Below are 22,928 nucleotides of genomic sequence, written 5' to 3' on the forward strand. Positions count from 1 at the left end.
TGGTTTATGATCGAATTACTCCATCCATCCATCCATCCATCCATCAATCCATCTGTTTCATGAGCTTTTTTGAAGGGGTGTCTGTGTCGTGTCTGTAAAATGTAGTGGATCTCAGGACAAATTTCAAAGGTCTATAGGGACCAGGTCCATAAGAAAATGTTAATTACTTCGTCGGAACGACTTGGAATCGGACCAAATTATCATGGGCCCACTCTGGCTTGGTGCCATTATTGAAAGAAATCTCAGAATGGCTTGGAATCTGACCACATTTCATGGGTGCGGTCGTTTTTGTTTAGCTTTTTGGTGCTATAGCTGCTCCAACATTTCACTGTATTTGTTTGTCCGTCTATATCCAGCACGAGAATGACCCATATATGGTCATGTGCATATGAGACCGACTTTCCGGATATGATGATGTAACGTGCAGATCCTCTATTAATTATGTCACCAATAAGTTGTGATGAGTCACACCTGTAGCCTATATAAGTCTGGTGAGTAACTGCCATAAATACCTTATTATACCTTACAAGCATTTTGCTCACTGAAATTTTGAACCTGCACCAGTGAACGTCCAGATGTCTCTGCCAGAGAAACACAAGCTCTCTCCATTCATCCAGGCCCAGCAGCTTAATGCTGCTACGGCCGACAACCTTCTGGAACACATGTGCCTGCTGGACATCGACTCTGAGCCCTCCACCACACGACACACCGGCATCATCTGCACCATTGGGCCGGCCTCTCGCTCTGTCGACATGCTGAAGAAGATGATCAAGGCTGGAATGAACATCGCACGCTTGAACTTCTCTCACGGCTCACACGAGTACCACGCAGAAACCATCAGGAACATCCGCGAGGCCTGTGAGAGCTTTGGACCCGGCAGCGTCCACTACCGGCCCGTCGGCATCGCCCTGGACACCAAGGGCCCCGAGATCAGGACCGGACTCATTAAGGGCAGTGGAACGGCCGAGGTGGAGCTAAAGAAGGGGAACACGATCAAGCTGACGTGGGACGATGCCTTCCAGGAAAACTGCGACGACGAGATCCTCTGGCTGGACTACAAGAACATTGCTAATGTGGTCGATATTGGCAGCAAGATCTACATCGATGACGGACTCCTGTCCCTGCAGGTCAAGGAGATCGGCCATGACCACCTGATGTGCGAGATTGAGAACGGCGGCACCCTGGGCAGCAGGAAGGGAATCAACCTTCCCGGAGCCGCAGTGGACCTGCCCGCCGTCTCGGAGAAGGACGTCAAGGACCTGCAGTTTGGTTTGGCGGAAGGAGTGGACATGGTCTTCGCCTCTTTCATCCGCAAGGCCACAGATGTCCACGAGGTCAGAGCCGTCCTGGGCGACAAGGGCAAGAACATCAAGATCATCAGCAAGCTGGAGAACCACGAGGGAGTGCGCCGATTCGACGAGATCATGGAGGCCAGCGACGGCATCATGGTCGCCCGCGGCGACCTGGGCATCGAGATCCCCACGGAGAAGGTGTTCCTGGCACAGAAGATGATGATCGGTCGCTGCAACAGAGCCGGCAAGCCCATCATCTGCGCCACGCAGATGCTGGAGAGCATGATCAAGAAGCCCAGGCCCACCCGTGCCGAGAGCACCGACGTGGCCAACGCCGTGCTGGACGGCGCCGACTGCATCATGCTGAGCGGCGAGACCGCCAAGGGAGACTACCCCCTGGAGGCGGTGCACATGCAGCACATGATCGCGCGGGAGGCCGAGGCGGCCGTCTTCCACAAGCAGCTCTTCGAGGAGTTGAGGCAAAGCGCCCACCTGACCAGGGTGCCCGCGGAGGCCGTGGCCGTGGGCGCCGTGGCGTCCTCGTTCAGCTGCAGCGCCAGCGCCATCATCGTGGTGACCACGAGCGGCACGTCGGCCCATCTGCTCTCCCGCTACAGGCCCCGCGTTCCCATCATCGCCGTCACCCGTAACGCCCAGACGGCCCGCCAGGCCCACCTGCACCGTGCCATCTTCCCCGTCTTCTACGACAAGCCCGTCGCCGACGTGTGGGAGGAGGACGTGGACCTGCGGGTCAAGTTCTCCATGGAAGCGGGCAAAGTCCACGGTCTGGTCAAGGAGGGAGACCTGGTCATCGTCCTGACCGGCTGGCGCTCTGGCTCCGGCAACACCAACACCATGCGGGTGGTCCCTGTGCACTGAGCCCCCCCTGCCGCATCTGTGGTTTTGTGTGTGCACCCATGTGGCGCCATGTGGAAGCCACATTTCTTCAACTAAAACTGATGTAAAATGATCGTCGACTACACCTTTCTTCACTGAAGAAAACTAAATAAAAACTAAGCTATGATGACTAAAACTAAGTCTAAATATATTGACAATTTCATAAAGAAAGAAAGAAAGAAAGAAAGAAAGAAAGAAAGAATGAATTGCGCTGCGGTGCGTTGAGCTTGTAGATAAGCTATTTTCATCATGCAGCCAAGTGTAAAATCAGGAATTACGAAGCCATCAAGGCCCGCCAAAATGCTTTTTAGTCGACAAAATCAACTGTAGATTTAGTCGTCTAAAATCTTATATTTAGTTGACTAAAACTAGACTAAAGGTAAACCATTTCTGACAAAAATATGACTAGAACTAACTTTTATTCAAAAGACTAAAACTAAATCAACCTGCTGTCAAAATCAACACTGCATAAAAGAGACAAGGAGTGACAGATACAGGGATCTCAATATAAAAAGGACAAGGACTGATAGATACAGTAATATGGGCATGGTAGACAGCACTGACAGATAGATGTACAGTAATAGGCATAGCAGTCCGGTTGACCGTGCAGCGTATAAGGGCCGCATATTGGCCCGAACCATTATGGGCTCATCTGTGCGTTACGTTATTCTGTGGTGAAATTGGGTTCTCTCCCTCCCCTTCTACTGCCCTAACCTCCTCACTCTCTCCCACCCCTCCCCTCTAATGTCCTCTGCCGTTGGATATACTGTATGTCTAAGTATGGGCATGTGATGTTATTCACAACAGAAACCGTTGCCCGATATTTTTGATTATGGTTGACGGCAGGGATCTCCATATATGGGCCTATGACATGCTTCTTAACAAGGTAAGGTTACAATGTGCTTATAAAGAAATACAATGGAATAGTAAAATAATAATAATAGCAGTGCACAGTGCGTCAGCAGTAGTAAATGCCAGCATGAATTAGATTATTCTAGGCTATTGATAAATAATAGTACACCCAATATCCCCATTCCCCAAAGAGGTTGAAACAGAAGATTTGGAACAACACAAAGCACATGTATGCCTATGTGCTTTGCACTGTGTAACATAACCGATGATCAGGTGAGAAACTCGCACAGTCCGTTTGCTCGGTTAGTGCACGAGACTATAGCCAGATGGAGATAAAACAGCATGTCATTCTGACCTTGAGGTTACAAATCTCCTGGGCTCAAGAGACTAAAGAGAGTACTTCATCAGCAACATGGCTCTGACTTTGAAGTGCTGTAGAGGTAGGCTACCTGCAAGGTGTGTGACGTGTGTCATCATCCCTGGTGAATCACCTATTATAAGACCTTTCATATTGCAGGAGGCCCACAGGCTACACATATACAGGCCTAAGTGGAACCTTTGGAGGTTATGTTTATTGTTTTCTCTGGATGAGAAATCCTAAGGTTGGCTGCCCTACCTGTGCGATATGCCATTAAATATTTGCACAAACACACAGAAAGACCCATTATATTCTACTGTCTAGTGTCTATACCTATGTTGATGAATTCAGTAAAAATGGCCCCAATGGAAACAAGCCACAGGCTTTCTTGGGTTTAAAAATCACACCCGTGTGAAGTGAGGGGCACTCTTATCATTATACATCATCATACAGTACATCATCTCATGAACAACTCAATTTATGTGATTGGTTCGCCAATTTGCTCGTTGTCAATGGCATTATTGTTTGTGTTGCCGCAAATTTACGTCATATTTGACGACATTTAACCTAATTTCTCATTTCGTTGTCAATGGCAAATATTGAGACGTGTGTGTACAAAAGCTGTATATAGGAGGGGCCCCTCAAAAATCACACCCATGTGAAGTGAGGGGTGATATTATCTCATCATCATCATACATCTCATCTTCGTACATCATCATACATCTCATCTTCATCTTCAATGAGACTCAAAATTGTCCATTCATTGTCAATGGGATTTAATGTTTGTGTAGGACAAAGTTTGTGTTAGCACATCCGGTACACTAAAAGCTGGACATGAGGGGATATCACCCCTCAAAACTTCTCTTAGCAGACCTTGTATCAAACTGTACTTTCCTGTGCTAGCCCCTCTATGGCCAGCTTTTTGTGTTTGTGTACCAAATGTGAGATTATTTGATTGGCTGAGCACGGAATGTGATGTATGATGTATGACGATAAGAGCGCCCCTCACTTCACACGGGTGTGATTTTTTTTGCAAACAGCTAATAAGTAAACATCATTCAATCAGTCCTATATAGCCTATATATTGTTAGACATCTCATCCTGCACCGTGGTATTCTATTTTAACCTCGGATAAGCCCCTCAGCCTGATGATGGATATAATGCCACATATTCCCCCAATCAGAAGGCAAACCGACTCATTTCAGGAAGTGCACCACTTTATAATACCACCTGCGTGAATATTCCACACAACTCTCGTGAGGAGGAGCTGTTTTGCCCTGGGCTGTTCCTAAAAATAACCAGGTATATCCTAATACCCCCCACCCCCTTCCTTCAACCCGCCACATGGTTACAGTTAAGTACATCAGGCGCCACCCGACCAGATCGTGTGTGAGAGAGAGCATCGGAGGCGAACCGAGGCAGACTGAGTTGAGGCACACATGCACACACTCACACCGCCGCGGCTCAGAGCTGCTATTGCAGCAGGTGCAGCGGAGGAGGGTGCATGCTCCCACCGTACGTAACGGACGGCGCCGGCGGTTATCTCTATTCCGGGGAGGAATGATGGCTTGAGAACAGACAGGAAAACGGATCGCGTCGATCGACTTGATGCGCAATCAATAGCTGAATGTCTGTCTCCGTATTGTCTGCCTGTCTGTCTTCCTACGAATTGCTGCAGTGCTGTTTTTTCCAGGTGTTGTGGTGGTGGTGATCGAGCGTGTGTGTGTGCGTGTGTGTGTGTGTGTGTGGCGCGCGCGCGTGCGTGCGTGCGTGTGTGTATGGGTGCTGCTTGTGGTGTGTTTGAGGCTGGTGGTGGTGTAATTTTTCGTATACGGATTGACTAAAACTGAAGACACGGAGGATAGTCTGATGTCACATGTGCTTCATCGGAGGAGACGGGGCATCTGCAAGCTGGATTTTTGTGGAGGATGCTGCGGCAAGTGATACACAGAGGGCTCAAGGCTTCGTTCTACTGGCTCGGGTTATTCGTTAGCAGGCATCCCGTTTTCTTCCTCACCGTCCCCGCGGTGCTCACCATCATCTTCGGATCTACCGTGCTGAGCCGCTTCAAACCGGAGACGGACCTCGAGCTGCTCGTCGCGCCGACCCACAGCCTCGCGAAGATCGAGCGCAGTCTCGCCAACAGCCTGTTCCCCATCGACCAGTCCAAGCACAAGCTCTACTCGGACCTGCACACCCCCGGCCGATATGGCAGGCTGATCCTGCTGGCCAAGTCCGGCGGGAACATCCTGGAGCTGGCCGACCAGGTCCTGCAGGTCCACAAGCAGGTGCTGGATCTGCGCGTCAATTACAAGGGGTTCAATTACACGTTCGCGCACCTCTGCGTGCTGAGCTACAGGGACAAGCGATGCCTCACGGACGACATCGTCACCATATTCGAAGACATAAGATTGGCTGTGCTCTCCAACAGCACTTTTCATAAGGTGCCCGTGAGCTATCCAAACACAACATTAAAGGTGAGATTTTTGAGAATGGTTTGAATTGACGTTTTGTACCTAAGCCCCACTGCACTGACAATATCTCCAAATACTGTCTCTTAGTCTTTGTGCTGTGGTGGTGAGAACAATCTCAGATTTCAGTGTATAGACCTGTAGCTGCACAGTCAGTCCCAGCGAATCTGAGCGAAATTGCCCTGATAAACGCGTGACAGTCAGTCGGTGCAGCATTCATTCATTCAGCATGTCTGGGCTCTATAGCCCAGGCAGGCTGTCCGCCGCTTGGAGGCTGCCATCATTTCTGAATGAATGACTTTGTATTCGCTCAGCCTGCAGATTGCTACATAATATCAGACGGCGAGAGGGAAACCCTCTCGATTTCACAGACAGTCTGCTTAGCAGTTTTTTGGGTCTTGCTACTAGTGGGTTCAGGACAGGTTATTATTACTCGACTATAATAGCTCTATATACAACCCTTTGCCAGCACTGCCCAGTGCCCACCGTTCTCCCATTGTGCGTGCGTGCGTGCGTGTGTGTGTGCGTGTGTGGTGTATCAGGGAGAGAGAGAAAGAGAGGGAAGGGAGAGCGAGAGGGACTTCCTCCCCCCCAGCCCCCCCACCATGCAGTGTCCCCCGCTCTCCCTCTCCATAGCTGCACATAGTAGGCTATAGAATGACATAGACAGCGAATAGACTGTGTCTGTGGAGACCGACCTGCATCCATCCTGGCAGAATCTTATCTCCCTCCCTCTCCGTACCGAATCACAGCCCCCAGTGTGAGTAATATGACTGCAGCAGCCATATCAATCAGTCAACCAATCGCTGCTTTACACACACACAACCTCCTTAGAGTAAATGCAATCTAATAACAGCAAGTGTTTGCAATGAATGAAAACATGTCAAAATGTTGCATAATGTACAGTACAATAGGCGCTACACTGAGCCTGTATACTAGGCTCTGGGCCTACAGTACACATGCATCTCTCTTCTCTCTTCATGCGTTTGAGAACGTGCTGACATTCTGTAGCATGTGAACTAAGTTCACTATGATTTGTACTGTATACTATATATTAGCCATAGTGTATAGTCCATACTGAGATGTACTACCCTAAATGTCTTTGTAGCCTACAAGTACATTTGCACCCATTTTCATAGTTGTCTTTAAAATGGGTGAGAGGATGAGTATAGGCTGTTTGTTTGTTGTTAATAAATTACGATGCTTGCATTGTGTTAGGGGAGGTGGAGAAGTATTGATACTGCAAATCACTCATGGCAGCATGGGGAATCGTACTGCATAACTGCAACGCACATGCACGCACATGCACGACAACCAGGCCACACAACACTTCAATTGTGGTGCATGTGTCACATACTGCTCAATCTCCTCATGCAATAACCACACTCACGTACTGTACAGTAACAGAAATTAACAGACTAAATACTTTGCACTTTTATGTTTGACTTACCAATTCACTATAACGTCACACACACACACACACACACACACACACACACACACACACACACACACACACACACACACACACACACACACACACACACACACACACACACACACACACACCTCACTTAGAATGTAATTATTATAACCCTCAATTAGAGCTCCCAGAACAGTGTGAGGTAGCAAACACCACACAGTAAAATCATGAGTCAGTGTTAATCCATTTTGGGCGGGAACCCCTTTTGGTGTTTGAAGCATTATGTTATGCTTTAGCTGTTGAAAAATAGCAGATCTACACCAAGTGCCGCGCTATGAACTCTGCTATATTTTTTAAAAATCGTGAAAATGTGGCGCAAATCTTTGAATATATTCTTTCAGAGCGAACGTTTTTAACTCAAATCTTTGCTTCTGGGGGGTCCCTGGAACAACATATTTTCAGATGGGGGTCGGCGGCCAATTTCATATAATCTTGGCGGTCCTCGACATGAAATAGTTTGAGAATCACTGACATAGAAACATGGGTTTTTCAGAAAACGGTCATGATTTAGAAGGCATTTGTAGAATCTGGTCAGTCCAAAATGGATTAATTTAACAATGACAGTCAGTGTTAATTTAACAATGACAGTCAGTGTTAATTTAACAATGACAGTGTACAAATGGACCCTTCAACACTCACATTTTAGGGCACACAGGCTAAGATACGCAAAAAGGACTATGGGTTCCACATTGTTTTGCTGAGTCTTTTAGATACTGTAGCTGTAAATCATCCCTATTTTGGGCATTATTATCATTATTGGAGGTTTTTTTTTTAATGTTCAAATTTAAATGAAACTAGAGCTATAGAGCTTTTTACTAAGGAATTCACAAGGGCTATACGCTAAATAATATTCACTGAAAATAGACAATCTATACATGCTCATTATGCATCACGTTGCGATGAGTTGTGAGCTTGTAGATCTTCTATTTTCACCGAATGTTCACCCCCAGAATAGAGAATAGAGATGGTAGGGTTCAAGTGGTTAAATATCGAGTGTTACTGCCTATAACGATGACTACGTATACAAATCATAATCAGTATACTGTATGTATTTATGTATTTTATTTCATTCATTTTCTTGTTTTTATGTAAAAGACATTGACACAGACATAGACAAAACACAACAAAAAAGAAACGCATAACAAACACTTACACAAAACAAAACAACAATGAAACAAAGTTGCACAGCAGTATACCGCAGTCCACCCCAGCCCCAATGCCAGACTTCGAGTCCTCCAAATGTACAGTATTTCTCCAAAGATGTAGCCCGTTCAGAGCTCACTCAGAGCCGGAAACAATATCAGAGTCCCGATACGTGCATGTGATAATATCCCCCATTAAATGGGGGATATTATCACATGCACGTATCGGGACTCTGATATTTAATGCTTAATGGGACAGACAATTATGACTTAAAATTTTTAAGTCATAATTGTCTGTCCCATTAAGCAGCCTGTATGACAGTCGCTCCTAAGCGGCCAATTGTCCCATCGAGGCATCCCAGAGGGACGGTGCAGGTGCAGATGGAGGCTTCCAGTCCTTGACCAGCAGCCTCCTACCTGACATAATAGCAGTTTGTATCCGTTTAGCTAAAGGAGGAGCAAACATTCCTCAATGTGGCAGAATCCCCCAGAATGAACAGACTGGGTCAGAAAGGAATGTGTAAAAGGCCCTGTTATTCTCTCCAGTCTTTCATGTATAGCAGTCCAATAGTCCTGGATTTTGGGACAACCCCAAAGCATGTGTAAAAGTGTACCGTCTCTGTCCTTTTTTTCACTAATTCATCCAATTTAGAGGGGAAGATTACAGTATGCACAAATATTGTATGCCCTTTTTAGGCCATTAATTCCTGAAACAACGACTCAGGATAATATGAAGTGAGTGGTACGGCCTCAGATTTTGACCAATATTTATCTTATAGCCTGATATGGATGAGAACCTATCAATAGTTCTAGATAAGGTATACTGTATGTATGAATTGGACTATGGCATAAATAGGTAGAGAACTGAATAAGGACATTCAAGTGCAAAACAGCCTCACATTGCATTTGGAAGTACAAATGCAAAAGTACAAATACATGGATCCATTAAGGTTACATTCGTACACTTGTGCCACCCGATGCGAACTTTCTCTCAAGGGTTAAATTAACACAGCATAGTGTAGTAGCCTTCTGTGAGAGAATCTAAGATAACATAATTAAAGATGATTATGTCATGATTATCTTGGAGACATTATCTAATCTGACCTTTCCACTTACTGTACCAAATGTAATACACATGCAAGATATAAAGTCTATACGTTTGATATAGAAATGGATATAAAGTATTACAAAATCATATTATCAGTGTTGAAGCAATAGTGCCACAGTAATACAGTTAAAACAGCCAGATATACAGTATGCGCTTCCTTTTATAAACAAACGCAAGATGGTACACAGAACAAATCACAACATACAGTACTGTATCAGGTTGTGTTTACATCTGGGAAGCAAACATACCTGAATGAGTCAAGCGGCTCAAGCCTAACTCCTTTGTTTGTTCCAACATCTTCCAACATCTTATCATACTAGCAAGAACAACAACAACAAGTTTACCATGATGTTACAGTTAAAACAGGATTAGATTCTAGATTCTGAGCCAGCAAAAGCAGGTATGTGAGATGCAGATTAAATGAGGAACAAGTCAGTACTCAGTATTATAGTTTGCAGCAATTCTCTGGCTTTACTGTACACAGTGATTTAACTTGACCCGTAATTGTCTTGGCCTTGTGGTTAGAGTGTCCGCCATGAAACTGGGAGGTCAGGGGTTCGATCCCCGGCCGGGTCATACCAAAGACTGGAAAAATGGGACTCAATGCCCCCCTGCTTGGCACTCAGCATCAATGGGTTGGATTTGGGATCAAATCAACTAATGATTCCAGAGCGCGGTGCACGCTGCGGCTCACCGCTCCAAGAGATGGGTCAAAACAAATTTCACTGTGGTAACGTCTGTGACTAATCGTACGACTTTGACTTTGACTTTGACTTTACTGTTCTTATTATATATGCATGTGTGCAAACTGCAAAGCATGGTGTGTTGATACAAGCATTCAGCCGGAGCTGTTTGCACACATACCTACATACAGTTCAATGCACATGTATGTATCCTCATGGTGCCATGGCTACCTAGAGGTCAGAGTCAGCTCAGTCTGCAGGCTTGTGAACAGAAGATCGCTGGCTATAGAATCGCCTGCTGTCTAAGAAAATCTTTCTGACTTAAGACCATCTGGTCTTGGAGGCTGGAGAGCCAATGATAAACACCCTCTGACTCCCTCAACAGTTAGAACCGTAGTAGAGCCCTTAGCCAGGCAAGTAAGTCCAGAAGTCTTAAGTGGAGCTGCATGGTTGTACAAAGTATAGAGTCCAAGCATGGAAGTGTCCAGTCAGTCTCTAAACTCAGGCTGAACAACACATAAACATCACTCCTCGCTAATACTAAATCATTTCCACCTGAATAGAATTTACACCATTTTGCATGTTGTTCAAAACACACCATTTGCTACAGATTCTGTCCAAAACAGACACATTGGTACACATTACACATTATCGCTGGAGTCGTGACCGAGATGATAATTCAGGTTCCAATTGCGTAGCAAAAAAAACGCGGGCCTTACACCCAGAGGGGATGACGAAGGCTGGATAGCCGAAATGTTTGTCCTTTCTTGTAAAGACATGGAGAAATAAAATAAACTAACATACTCTTGTAACTGAATGCGCGTTTTTGTTTTGCTCCCAATCCGATTCCGATCATTTGATTTTGAGGATACAGCTTTTTCCTGATCCAATATTTATATGTTTACAGAACATTTATGCCATAACTATAGCTATCACAATTGTACAATATCCAAAATCACAGACAATATCCAGTCTAATATCATGATATGGATATAATATTGATACTAGGGATGTCCCGATCACTTTTTTGTGCTCCGATCCGATTCCAATCATTTGAAAATGACGTGATCAGCCCTGATTTTCCGATCACGTGATTGGATCGGGACAACCCTAGACATATTATATTGCACAACAGTATTGCGGCGTTGTGGATGCGATCGTTGTGAGCTTGGAGGTCTTCTTTTCTCACTCGTCCTTATGCGATGGAGCATGAGGCTGAGGCTCAGTGTTGCCAACTCTCCAGTAACGGAAGGAGCTAGTGGCTCTTCGAAAAGTCTCTAGCAGTCGCTAGGGGTGGGATATGCGCGCACCCCTAGCGACTTTTAGCGAAAATATGGAGCCAGCCCAGAACACCATTTCCTTGCTCTGTGCACATAACCGAGCCGAGGAAGCCAGACGCGCCGTCGGCGCCGAGCACTTTAGTGTTGCCAACTTAGCGGATTTGAGGCTGAGAGAGGGAAAATTAAGAAAAATTAGGGTTTTATCTTTGGCTCCTGTCAACACGATTTGTCCCCAATTCACCAGAAAAAGTAGCTAGATTTGTCCCCAGAAGCTTTTCACTAATTCAGTCGCTAGGGGGGTCTGGAAAGAAGCTATATCTAGTGACAAATCCGCTAAGTTGGCAACACTAAGCAAGCTCTGGTGCCGTGATCATAATGGGAGCGCTCCCTCCATTCTAATGACAGCGACTGGAGGTGGAGTTTGGAGGATCGTTTACACACAACAGAAACCAAGGATTATATATTTCAAGAGCGAGAGATCACTGTAAACAACCTAACCATTCTTCCTCCACACGGGGAGTAAAACAGCATCTGAAAGTTTGATGCGATGCATTTTTAGACGTATAATGAATGTAATGCAACAGGATTAAATTGACCCTTGGTCGCGAACTGATGCACCTAAACACCCTGTAGCTTGATTGACTTGGGTCTTGGCAGTGGAAGAGAGGTGATGTTGAGTTATCACGGGAGGAGAGGTTGGCATTATGCAAAGAAGAGCGTAGAGTTACTACAGAAGGTTATGTACTAGACAGGGGGGGCATACTGTGATAGAATAATAGAAGATTATGGCATGACATTCTTCTCCCACTGTGAGACAGAGAGGTGAGCTTGATGTGCTGTATATAACGGCACACCATGCAGCATGAGTAGGGAAAGCAGTACAACATAAGGATCTCATCTCCTCCTGGGCGTTTGTCATCAACAGCGGCGACAGTGGCTGTTGACCATTTTCACGGGTCATAGAAAATGAATTGACTTTTGGCGAAGGGTTGCTCGAGCTGCTTGAGCTGTGAATGTACAATTAGAGTACACTATCCCCAAAGCAATGTAATGGTCAGCATGAATTTATATTAGGAGATTAGGCCATTCTATCTGTATTAGATTAATTACATGAATGCTGGTACTATCGCATTTTACAGCGTTACGGTTCTCATTACATTCATGCGAGGTTAGTAAAGATAGATTTCCTAGATTGAATTAAATTCTCAGATAGTTTTTCTTGTATGTATGTAGCAAGGGGATGTCAGCCCAAGGTCATTGTACGTTTCATGTAACATCCACCATTCACTTTAATAAATCATAAAACCGTGCATACCCACAAACAGGTCTGTGACAGTTTAAATGAGAGCATGGAGCAGGCAGAGGGACTTGATAACATATTATGATAATATAGATAGATTTAAGGTAAGCAAGGAAGTGAAAAGTAGTGGAGCCTCAGCCTCCACCTGGATGCGCGTCCACGTGTGCCAGCCAGGAGCTATAGGCTCGACTGACTGGGGGGGACGTCCACACCCAGGGAGGTAACGTGCTGTCGACTACGCTCAACAAATACTGTCTGTGCCGCCAGGGAGATACACACGTACCGCTGCCACCAATGTAGCCTCGGCCCGGGAGACGAACCCGGGACCTCGTATCAAACAAGGCACGTACGTTACCAGTCCGCTAACGGTTCGTCATTTGCATGCAAGGCCTGCTCCTGAAGTACCGGTAGTATCTATTTTTGTTATGACTACATGTTGAGGTCCAACAAAAGGTCACGCATTATCGTAAAATATACCACCTCAGTCACATTCACTGACTGTGAGGGGTCAAGCTTTTTTCTTTTTTTTTAAGCTTAAGCAGATACAGGCTATGAGAAAAATACATTTGAAGAGCCTATCAATGATCTGCAGCTACTCAGTCAGGCGTACAGTATGTCTAAACTGAATGTTGGATGTCCTTGAACTTTGTGGGATTACAGTCACATACTGAGGAGGTGTTTGTTCAGCCTCTTCTTGAAGGCGTGAACACTGCTAGATGTAATGTCTCCAACAACCGCAGGGGGAAGGCTGTTCCATGTCCTTATAGCAGAGTGGAGAAAGCTCCTATCAAGGCATTTGGTGTTTGACTTGGGGGTTTCCAGGGCGTGTCCTTGGTAGTACTCTCCGGGTGATTGGACCCGAGGTGTGAGCTTGAGGTAGTAGTGCTTTGAGGTCCACTGGACAGTGGAGCTTTCACATGCTTGAATGGTTATACAGTGTAATACGTGTTGGTGAAGAGAGTTGTTCACGTTTGATCTAAGTAGTAATCCCAAAATAATCCCCAACATACTTGAAAGGGTGATCACCCCATAATATAAATATCGCAGGTTTTATTCCGATGCCTTCCATTCACTGGAAGTGTATCAGGATAAGAGCACATCAGACAGCTTTTATTAACCTCTTTTGACCTGAGATCAGATTCTAAAAATGTCTTCTACATCCTGACAGTTTTCTGAAAAAGCTATGTTTCTATGTCAGTTGTTCTTCGTTTTTTCAAAAATAGCAGACCTACAAGCTCGTAGCGCGCCACTCGGTGGCGCGCTATGAGCTTGTAGATCTGCTATTTTTCAATAGCTAAAGCATAACATAATGCTAACACCAAAAAGGGTTCCCGCCCCAAAATGGGTTAAATGGGGAGAGGGCAGTCCACTTGCCTTTGTGTTTTTTCTTCATTGATTTTGGCCACAGGGAAGCTTAGCGGGAGTCCGCATGGAGGCGGCGTGGGGGAACAAGACTCAATCCCTGGCCAACAGAGATGTTCCTAGGTCTGCTAGTGTCCCTACTGCCTGGTCTAAGAATACTTGCCTATCTCCTGCCATATCTATCTTTTCGGGAGACAGCCTGTCATTTCTCCCCTCTTCACATATCACTCAACTTTACTGAAAATTGATCTCCCACTGTCCACACCGTATGTATCAAGCGAACGCATCATGCACAACACCACCAGGAACACTTTACGCAGACATGCACGTACGCACGCACACACACACGCACGCACTCACACAGTGGCTACAGAACGTTTTTTAAGCTGCAGGTGAAGCTACGCAGTAACAACAGTGCAAGCTATCAGTGGCCTTATCATTGTCTCCAACTCTCCACACACATTATGTTGAGCCTGTATTTGGCCACTAAAACGCCAATATCTTCAATGCAGTGCTGTATCTTGTAATCACAGGAATTTATGTAAAGTGGTCGACAGACTGTAGTAGAAGATCAATTTGAAATTTGGGTAATTACACGAGCAAAACATGAGTCCAAACATTTTCAGTTACCCTAAGCAATTACTGTGTGATTATACTAAACAAACCACAAATGGTTTGTGAGAAGAGAAATTTCCAAACACAGCGTTGCCTTGGCTTTTGTTTGAGATTGAGACATTTTACTCAAGTTCAAAATATGAAAGTATTGCAGTAGTGTTGGTATGCTGTGTTGCACACAAGCCTATAGTACTGTATACACTATACAGTGCTACCATGGCAACATCTTAAGCGTCTTAACAACATCTTGGCTCACAAAAAGAGCCAATATTAAAATTGTCTTCTTTGCAGCCATGCAGGGAATTATCTATCCCTTATCGCAAAGATAAGTCACTGTCACTGTTAAGTTTAGATGGTAGTTTCACCCATTTAACCGCTGCTGAAAGGCTAAGTTCAGTGTTTTATGATCTATGTATAATTTGCTAGCTGTTAACTAGATTGAAGAGGTGCTAATTTTCTAGAGTCCCTGTTTTGTCCAACAGGGCATAAAAAAAGAAAAAAAAAAAAAAAAAAAAAAAAAACAGTCTCCTCTCTTTCCTCCGCACAGGACGGCCGCGTGTCGTTCATTGGCCACCAGCTGGGAGGCGTGTCCTTCTCGCCCAACAGCCGCGACCAGCAGGTGAAATATGCGCGCGCCATCCAGATCACCTACTACCTCCGCAACCATAGTCCAGTGGTGCAGGACGTCATCGCCGAGCGCTGGGAGAATGCGTTCTGTGCGCTGGCCAGCCGACTGTCCCGGCCTGCAACGGGCAGGGACACCACGCAGGTATAGACACCGGGACCATGTGATTAACGATTATCATCATGATAATCAAAGTATGGTTAAAATACTTTTGTTAAACCACTTGAATCAAACGTTTGCCAAAAACAGCCAATCTAGATCTGCCATTTTTAGACAAATCGATTTGTGTAGGAGTGAAATAAGAGGGTACCAAATGCACACTTTACTTTATTTTTATATTATTTATATTCATAGTGCAAACATGACAAACATTCAGTTTACAGTGTACATTTTATATTATTTATATTCATAGTGCAAATGACAAACATGATGAACATTCAGTTTACAATGCACATTTTATATTATTTATATTCATAGTGCAAATGACAAACATGATGAACATTCAGTTTACAGTGCACATTTTATATTATATTCATAGTGCAAATGACAAACATGATGAACATTCAGTTTACAATGCACATTTTATATTATTTATATTCATAGTGCAAATGACAAACATGATGAACATTCAGTTTACAGTGCACATTTTATCGAGTATAGAGGGTTTGTAAGTGGCACTGAATTTGCAGCTCAACAAAACACATCCTAGTGCATGAGGACAATTTCACGTTAGATAAAAAATCTCTGCGATACGATTGTTATGAGCGTTGTTTTTTTTAATCACGACAAATGATAATAGTGTTTTATCGTACCATCCCTTTACACGCAGGGCACCCTGCAGGGGGCTGCCGCCGGCGCCCACGCCCCCGTTGTGGTGGACCAGCTCCACGTCCAGTCTCTCACGTCCTTCAGCCTGTGGCGTGACTTCCACCAGACGGGCGTGCTGGCCAAAGGGGAGGTGCTGGTCAGCCTGGTACTGGTGCTCCTGGCGGCCACCATCTCCAGCTCCATGCGCGACTGTCTGAGGGGGAAGCCCTTCCTGGGCCTGCTGGGCGTGCTCACCATCTGCATCGCCAACGTGACGGCCGCCGGCATCTTCGTCATCTCCGACGGGAAGTTCAACTCCACGCTGCTGGGGGTCCCCTTCTTCGCCATGGGTGAGCGGGATGGGTTGGCGTAGGGGGAACGGGGGCTGTGTGTGTGTGTGTGTGTGTGTGTGTGTGTGTGTGTGTGTGTGTGTGTAATGTGGATGGGAATGTATGTGCATGTTAGTGTATTTGATATTTGTCTGACTTTGGTGTGTGTGCGCGTGTATGTGTTCATGCATATCTGTGCATACGTACAGTATTTGTGTTGCGAGTGAGTGGTGTGCACACGCGGGTGACAGATCAATGGGAAGTACTGTATGTGTCTATGTGGGTTCTTCTGTGCCTTTGTGTGTGGTACTGTGTACAACTTTATGGGCATGCACCTTATCAGGAGCGGCCACTCGGAGAAGGTTGATATTGGGGAAAGGATTAGTAGAATTGCGGTGGGTTTGTAGCAGCCGGGGACCGAGGGAATGAAGACAGCAGTGGCGTGTGTGTGTGTGTGTGTGTGTGTGTGTGTGTGTGTGTGTGTGTGTGTGTGTGTGTGTGTGTGTGTGTGTGTGTGTGTGTGTGTGTGTGTGTGTGTGTGTGTGTGTGTGTGTGTGTGTGTGTGTGTGTGTACTGCCTTGCACTGCCAATCTTGAGCGATTTTGTTGTTATTTCGGCATTGTGCACACACTCAATTCTGAATGTATCAAAGCTTCCCTGGATTTTATTGAGATGCAGGTGATGTTATTACCAGTGGGACTGGGTGGATTCGATAATAGATGACATGCCAGCCACAATTTGGGAAACCGAAGGTTATCAGAACCCCAAAGTAGAATCTCAAAACAGAGGAAAGGCTTGTAATGGAATAATTTATCAAGTCAAGAAAAAAATGTATATAGGACAAAAACACCAGAAATCCGTTATCTGCAGCCAAGCTTCCCAGCACAGGGATAAAAGGCAATAAACTAAAGTGCTGTTTCGATGCACAGAGCCTTTTGTATTTGGTTTGGTTTGATTTCATTTTAGTTTTGCATCTAAGACTTTTATATTTTATTTAACTCCACATGGCAATCACAGAGCTCTGCTATGGATCAAGCAATCTTAAAGGGACACTTCACCCTTTTTGCAAAAAAAATATATGTCAATGACGTTTAGAAGATTTAGAACACTTTCCTGGGGATCTATGTGTGTAATATGCGGTTTTAGATATTTTAGATTTTAGCAGTGAGCCCAGTGTCTCTGATGTCATGGACACTGGGCTCACTTCCTTCCTGGACTACAATTTCCATGATGCTTTGGTGCACTGCTCCTCCTTGTGGATAGGGGAGGGCTGTCTTACTGAGACAACATGTATTCCAGGAAGTAATTGCAGTTACCCGTTTTGGTGATTGGTGTTCAGAATGTACAGGATTTTTTTTTACAATTGAAATTAATTCCTCCATCCACATTTGTATGATTCATGAATCATACAATCAAAATTGTATGATTCTGTTCTATAATTAATAACTAGAATATTTAGCTGGGTTGTGAGTTTGATAGGAAAGCAAAATAGTACAGTATATATATAGGCTATTGATATTAATTTAGCTTTTTTAATTAATCTTATTTGTCCATAGAGCTGAAGTAAGTATAATATAGTGGAGATGAAAAATATTACCCTCAGCAAGGATCGGATTCAACAAAGCAATAAAACACAGTGGCATGAATTGCTTGTCCACATTCGTCAAATCATCAAATACTTAAAAGCTTAACTAGGGACAAAAGTTGTAAATGAGTAGTAAATGCCATGTGCAGGAAGCGCATCGGTTTCATGTTAGGACAGTTGAACTGTAACTAATTTATATTAAATTGCAAAATCATAAATGGAAAAATAAATGTCTTTTCACTTAGACACCTCTCACATCAATGGTTTCTTGTACTAAACAGTGATTTATTGAGATTGGAACATTCTGAGAGTTGTTGTTGAAACGTGAAAGGTCAGGTAGCATAAAAAATACTCATGTGTCAGTCAATGGGTGGATGAAACGCCTGTCTAAGTAAGGTCATGGTTGATTGGGTGGTGTTCAGCTCTGGCCAAAGTTTATCATCACATTCATAGTCCTGTTTCCCTCTCTGTTGGTCTGTCAGTCAGTTTACTCTGTCTTTAACTTCGTTCTCTTGCATCTGTAACTCTCTCTCAAAGGAAGTCAAGTTTAACTTATCAAGTCCATGATTTGTGATAAGCTGTAACCAGCTCTTGGTTTTCCTAGGTTGCATGTGTGTATTAGAATAAAGCAATAAGCACAAGAGGTCTCAGGTTACCATGGATTTTACCATGGGTGAGAGGCGTGGTGAGACACGAGCGCAGCGAGTGTCTCCAGACTCCCGCACGGCATGGGCTTGTAAGGCAATCAAGTGCTCCCCTTCCCCAGTACAGCTACAGAGCTGCGGAATCAGCTGGGAATGATATGAAGTGATTATCGGTGAAATTTACAACGGTCACATGACGGTAACCAGCCAATCAGAATCAAGTATTGGGACTAACCGTTTTAGAATAGACAGTATAGGCACTAGGCCTATAACATGTAAGTACGAGTCCAAATGTCCCCACCCAACCAGACTCAAATGGTTTGTTGGGGATAATAGAAAATAAAGAAAAAGACGCAGAAGGAGGAGAGGACACTGGAGCAGCACAGACATTTAGAGCCTTTTATTAGGTGCTAGTAATATACAGGATAACGACTAACGTTTCAACCAAGTCACAACCGTGTGAAGTGAGGGGTGCTCTTATCATCGTACATCATCATGATGTAAAATAGACACTATGCCTATTTGCTCAGACACGATTACGTAAAATTCTCCATTCATTGTCACTGGGAATTTAATGTTTGTGTAGGACAAAGTTTGTGCATACACTAAAAGCTGGATATAGGAGGGGCTAGCGCCCCTCAAAAACACATTAGATACAATTGGGTACAAATAACAGCTGATGCAGACAGATGTAGAGATCTATGTAAAAAAATGTTACATGTTGTGTGCCCTCTCAGCCAATCAGGACACACGGATATCCCTCAGTGATTTCATATTGTGACAGTGCAGGACATTTTTCAGTCCCGAGAGGCAGAGCTGAAAATAACCATATCTCCTGCAATAAATTACTGGTAAAAGTCATCCTCTTGGACAACTGTACCAACTCGTTCTACACATGAGGAGTGCCATCCTCAATCTCTCTACCTCTCCCTCTCCCTCGTTCATTTCCTCACCCTGTCAACTCTGTCTCTTTCCACCTTCCTCCTTCTCCATCTTTCTGTCTCCTAAGCATCGTCTTTATGTTCATCACCCTGCTATCTCTCTCTCTCTCTCTCTCTCTCCCTCTCTCCCTTCCTCCCATCCCCTTGCATGCTTCCTCAGCGGTAGTTCTTCTATTTACAGTCCAGTATATCTTATGCTTGCTTCCCGGTGTGCTGCGGAGGTCATCGGATCCCCAGGGGGAACCGTTAGATTTGCCAGTGCCGCAGGCTAGCCGACATAATAACTAAGACTTAAGTAAAGTTCAGGTATGGGAGGCTAGAAGGAAAAGTAAAAAAAACGTAACTGAAGGTCATTGCACACTTTCAGGTGTCTTGGTGACACACAGGGGAATAGGATAGAGTCAGACCATATACGCAAAAATAGAGTGAGCACACCGTCTTGAACTAGCAAAAATACAGTCCTCTGACACAGTCTGGGATGTGTCAGGGTACTGGACACAAATCCAGTGTCTTTTCCAGCAATCCAGCGAGGTAAATGTCTAATCATCAACAACAAAAACTTTCACCTTTTGCTTTAACACAAAATGCTCTGCCACCGTCTTGTGTAACACTGAAGTCAACACTGACTACTGTAGTTACGTTAAGTTTAGCGTCCATCATCTGAGTAAGTGATTGATAACATGCTTAGTATTTCACTTTTACCTTTTTTTAACTTGAACCTGGGCACTTACTGTATATGCAAATATTAATTAAATGGGTTTTATTTCTATAAAAACAGGGTGAAGGCAGTGGGTAGGAAACGTTATATATTCAACACTCTTGTTGCAATGACATTTTGGACAGTTCCAAAGTCTGGTGAATTATACACCCAAGCCGACTCTGGAAGTCTGCATGAGAGACTTGATGAATTGTAGAATTGGGCAGCAATTATGCAAGTGCAGTGAAAAGAAAGGATATTAGGATTCAGCCTAAGTGACATTTTAGCAGGAGGCCAGAAGGGCCACTCTGCCACCTGGAAGAGTCTGTGGGAAGGAGGATTAACCCATGTAGGCCTGACGTCGACATTTAAAAAATGTAAATCATGACCGTTTTCTGAAAAACCTGTGTTTCTATGTCAGTGGTGCTAAACCTTTTTCATGTATTTGGCCACCGACCCCTATCTGAAAATATGTTGTTCCAGGGACTCCCCCCAGAAGCAAAGATTTGAGTTAAAAACGTTCGCTATGAAAGAATATATATTCAAAGATTTGTGCCACATTTTCAAGATTTAAAAAAAATAGCAGACCTACAAGGTAGCGCGCCACTCGGTGGCGCACTATGAGCTTGTAGATCTGCTATTTTTCAATAGCTAAATTATAACATAATGCTTAAAACACCAAAAGGGATTCCCGCCCAAAATGGATTAGAGGAGGATAAGGAGAGGTTGAGTCAAAGATAAAAGGACTAAGAATGGTTGAAGAATTAGAATGTTAGATAATATCGCTCTGATCTAGAGGCAGTGTTGGAGGGGACGGGAAAAGGGGGACGCAGGGTGCAAGGCAAGGTTATTTGTCTAGCACATTTCAACAAGGCAATTCAAAGTGCTTTTTACACAAAACATTAGGAGCATTAAATACAGATAAAGAATACGGGAATAAAATTACAGTACGGCTCAAGAAATGAATCAAAAACCTCGATGAAAGGCAGACAGAAAATTGTTCAGCTTTGATTTAACAATTTTTAACACAGACCTGCAGTTTTCTGGGAGTTTGTGGCGCATACAATTCATCACTGCTACAAGGGAATATAAATCAAACTCAAGGAGAAAAAGACAGAATTCGAAAGGATGAAAGCTGGATCGAAAGAGAGAAGGAACGAGGTTCAAAGAGACTGCGTTGTTTCCATGTTATGACCTGGAAATGACAATTGGCATGACAATGGCAACCAGGTCTCTGAAACCAGAAAACACTTAAAGGTATATTCAGTGATTTGACTTAATTCAAATATCACTTATTTTTCCTTTTTTTCTGGATAATCCTCCCTACTATAGAGTGTGCTGACCATATAAGGAGTTCCTCCCTGTCCCCAGTGAGCCCCTGGGGTAAAAAAAAACCTAGTTTCAGTTTTGGTGGCGGGTGGCAAAACCGTCATCCAATCAGGATGAGAGGGGCCTTCCTCCAATCATGATCGAGTGGGGGCGGGCCTTGGTGCACATGCTGTTGGCCTGTTGCACTTCCCCCCACTGTAGAGCGTGCATGTGCAAATTTTGTTACTGGGGCGGACTGGGTGGTTTTCCAAATCACCCAAATCACTGAATGCTCCTTTAAGTAGAAGAAAAAGAGGGAGTGGGGGTGAAAGGACAACAGGAATGAAAAGAAGGGAAATTGAAGAAGATATAAGACAACATTAAAGAAGCAAGAGACGGGACATGGTCAAAGCCATAGAGGACATGAGAGACAGAGAGAGAATATTTGAGAGAAGTAGAGAGAGAAGAGAGAACAGAGGATGGGGGAGATGGGGAAAGACAGAGAGCAGACATGATTAAGTCCGTAACTCTCTGTGACAGGACCTCTAGAGACAACAGATGTTCAAACGCCATTGTGAGTGACTGACAGACACACCCCTGCATCACTGTGTGAACCCCACACCAGGGCAGAGGGATGGGCGATGCTTTAAAAATGGATGCCTGCCGATGCTGCAGGAGTTTCTTTGTAGCCACATGTATTGTAAATATATATACTTCCTAGCCTATAAATCCAAGGAGATGCATGATAGTTATCGCCACCAGGCCGAAGGCAGGGTCTGTGCGTGTGTGTGCGTGCGTGCGTGCGTGTGTGTGCGCGCGTGTGCGTGTGTGTGTGTGCGTGTGCGCAGGAATATTGCAGACAACTGTTATTTTTGTGAATTTATAAGTCCCTCCACACTATGGGATGCATATCTGCGAGGTTATATGGGGTGGAACTTGGCAATGGTGCGCAAGCTGTCCGTCTGGCATACAGTATGTGATCGATCACCACTAGTGAGAGCATGTGTAATCAGACACCACTGTTTTACGATTTGTCAGAGTGTCAGAGAGAGAGAGAGACTAGGGCTGCCACCCGTCCTGCATCCCACAAAGTTCATTAATGCTTCACAGCAATTATCCTCTTTAAAGAGAGGACTCCGTATCATAGCG

At 44.6% G+C, this 22,928-nt stretch overlaps 2 protein-coding genes across 2 annotated transcripts in view; both read left to right on the forward strand.

Annotated features, from left to right (window-relative positions):
* Nucleotides 1-575: 575 nt before the first annotated feature.
* Nucleotides 576-2,171, forward strand: LOC306940582 (pyruvate kinase PKM-like; the record flags this gene model as incomplete). The annotated part of the gene is made up of 1 exon (XM_079525679.1): nucleotides 576-2,171. One exon carries the CDS (start codon nucleotides 576-578, stop codon nucleotides 2,169-2,171), a length of 1,596 nt encoding a protein of 531 aa, XP_079381805.1.
* A 3,156-nt stretch (nucleotides 2,172-5,327) lies between these two features.
* ptchd4 (patched domain containing 4) overlaps nucleotides 5,328-22,928 on the forward strand; it is a gene marked incomplete at both ends in the record, with an annotated part of 67,111 nt that continues 49,510 nt past the window's right edge. Inside the window, 3 exons of the mRNA XM_079525969.1 lie at nucleotides 5,328-5,876; nucleotides 15,391-15,612; nucleotides 16,310-16,625. Coding sequence (XP_079382095.1) covers nucleotides 5,328-5,876; nucleotides 15,391-15,612; nucleotides 16,310-16,625 — 1,087 coding nt within the window. The remainder of the gene's footprint in view (nucleotides 5,877-15,390; nucleotides 15,613-16,309; nucleotides 16,626-22,928) is intronic.

Source organism: Electrona antarctica, assembly GCF_951216825.1.
Source record: "Electrona antarctica genome assembly, chromosome: 17".
Classification (NCBI taxonomy): Eukaryota; Metazoa; Chordata; class Actinopteri; order Myctophiformes; family Myctophidae; genus Electrona; species Electrona antarctica.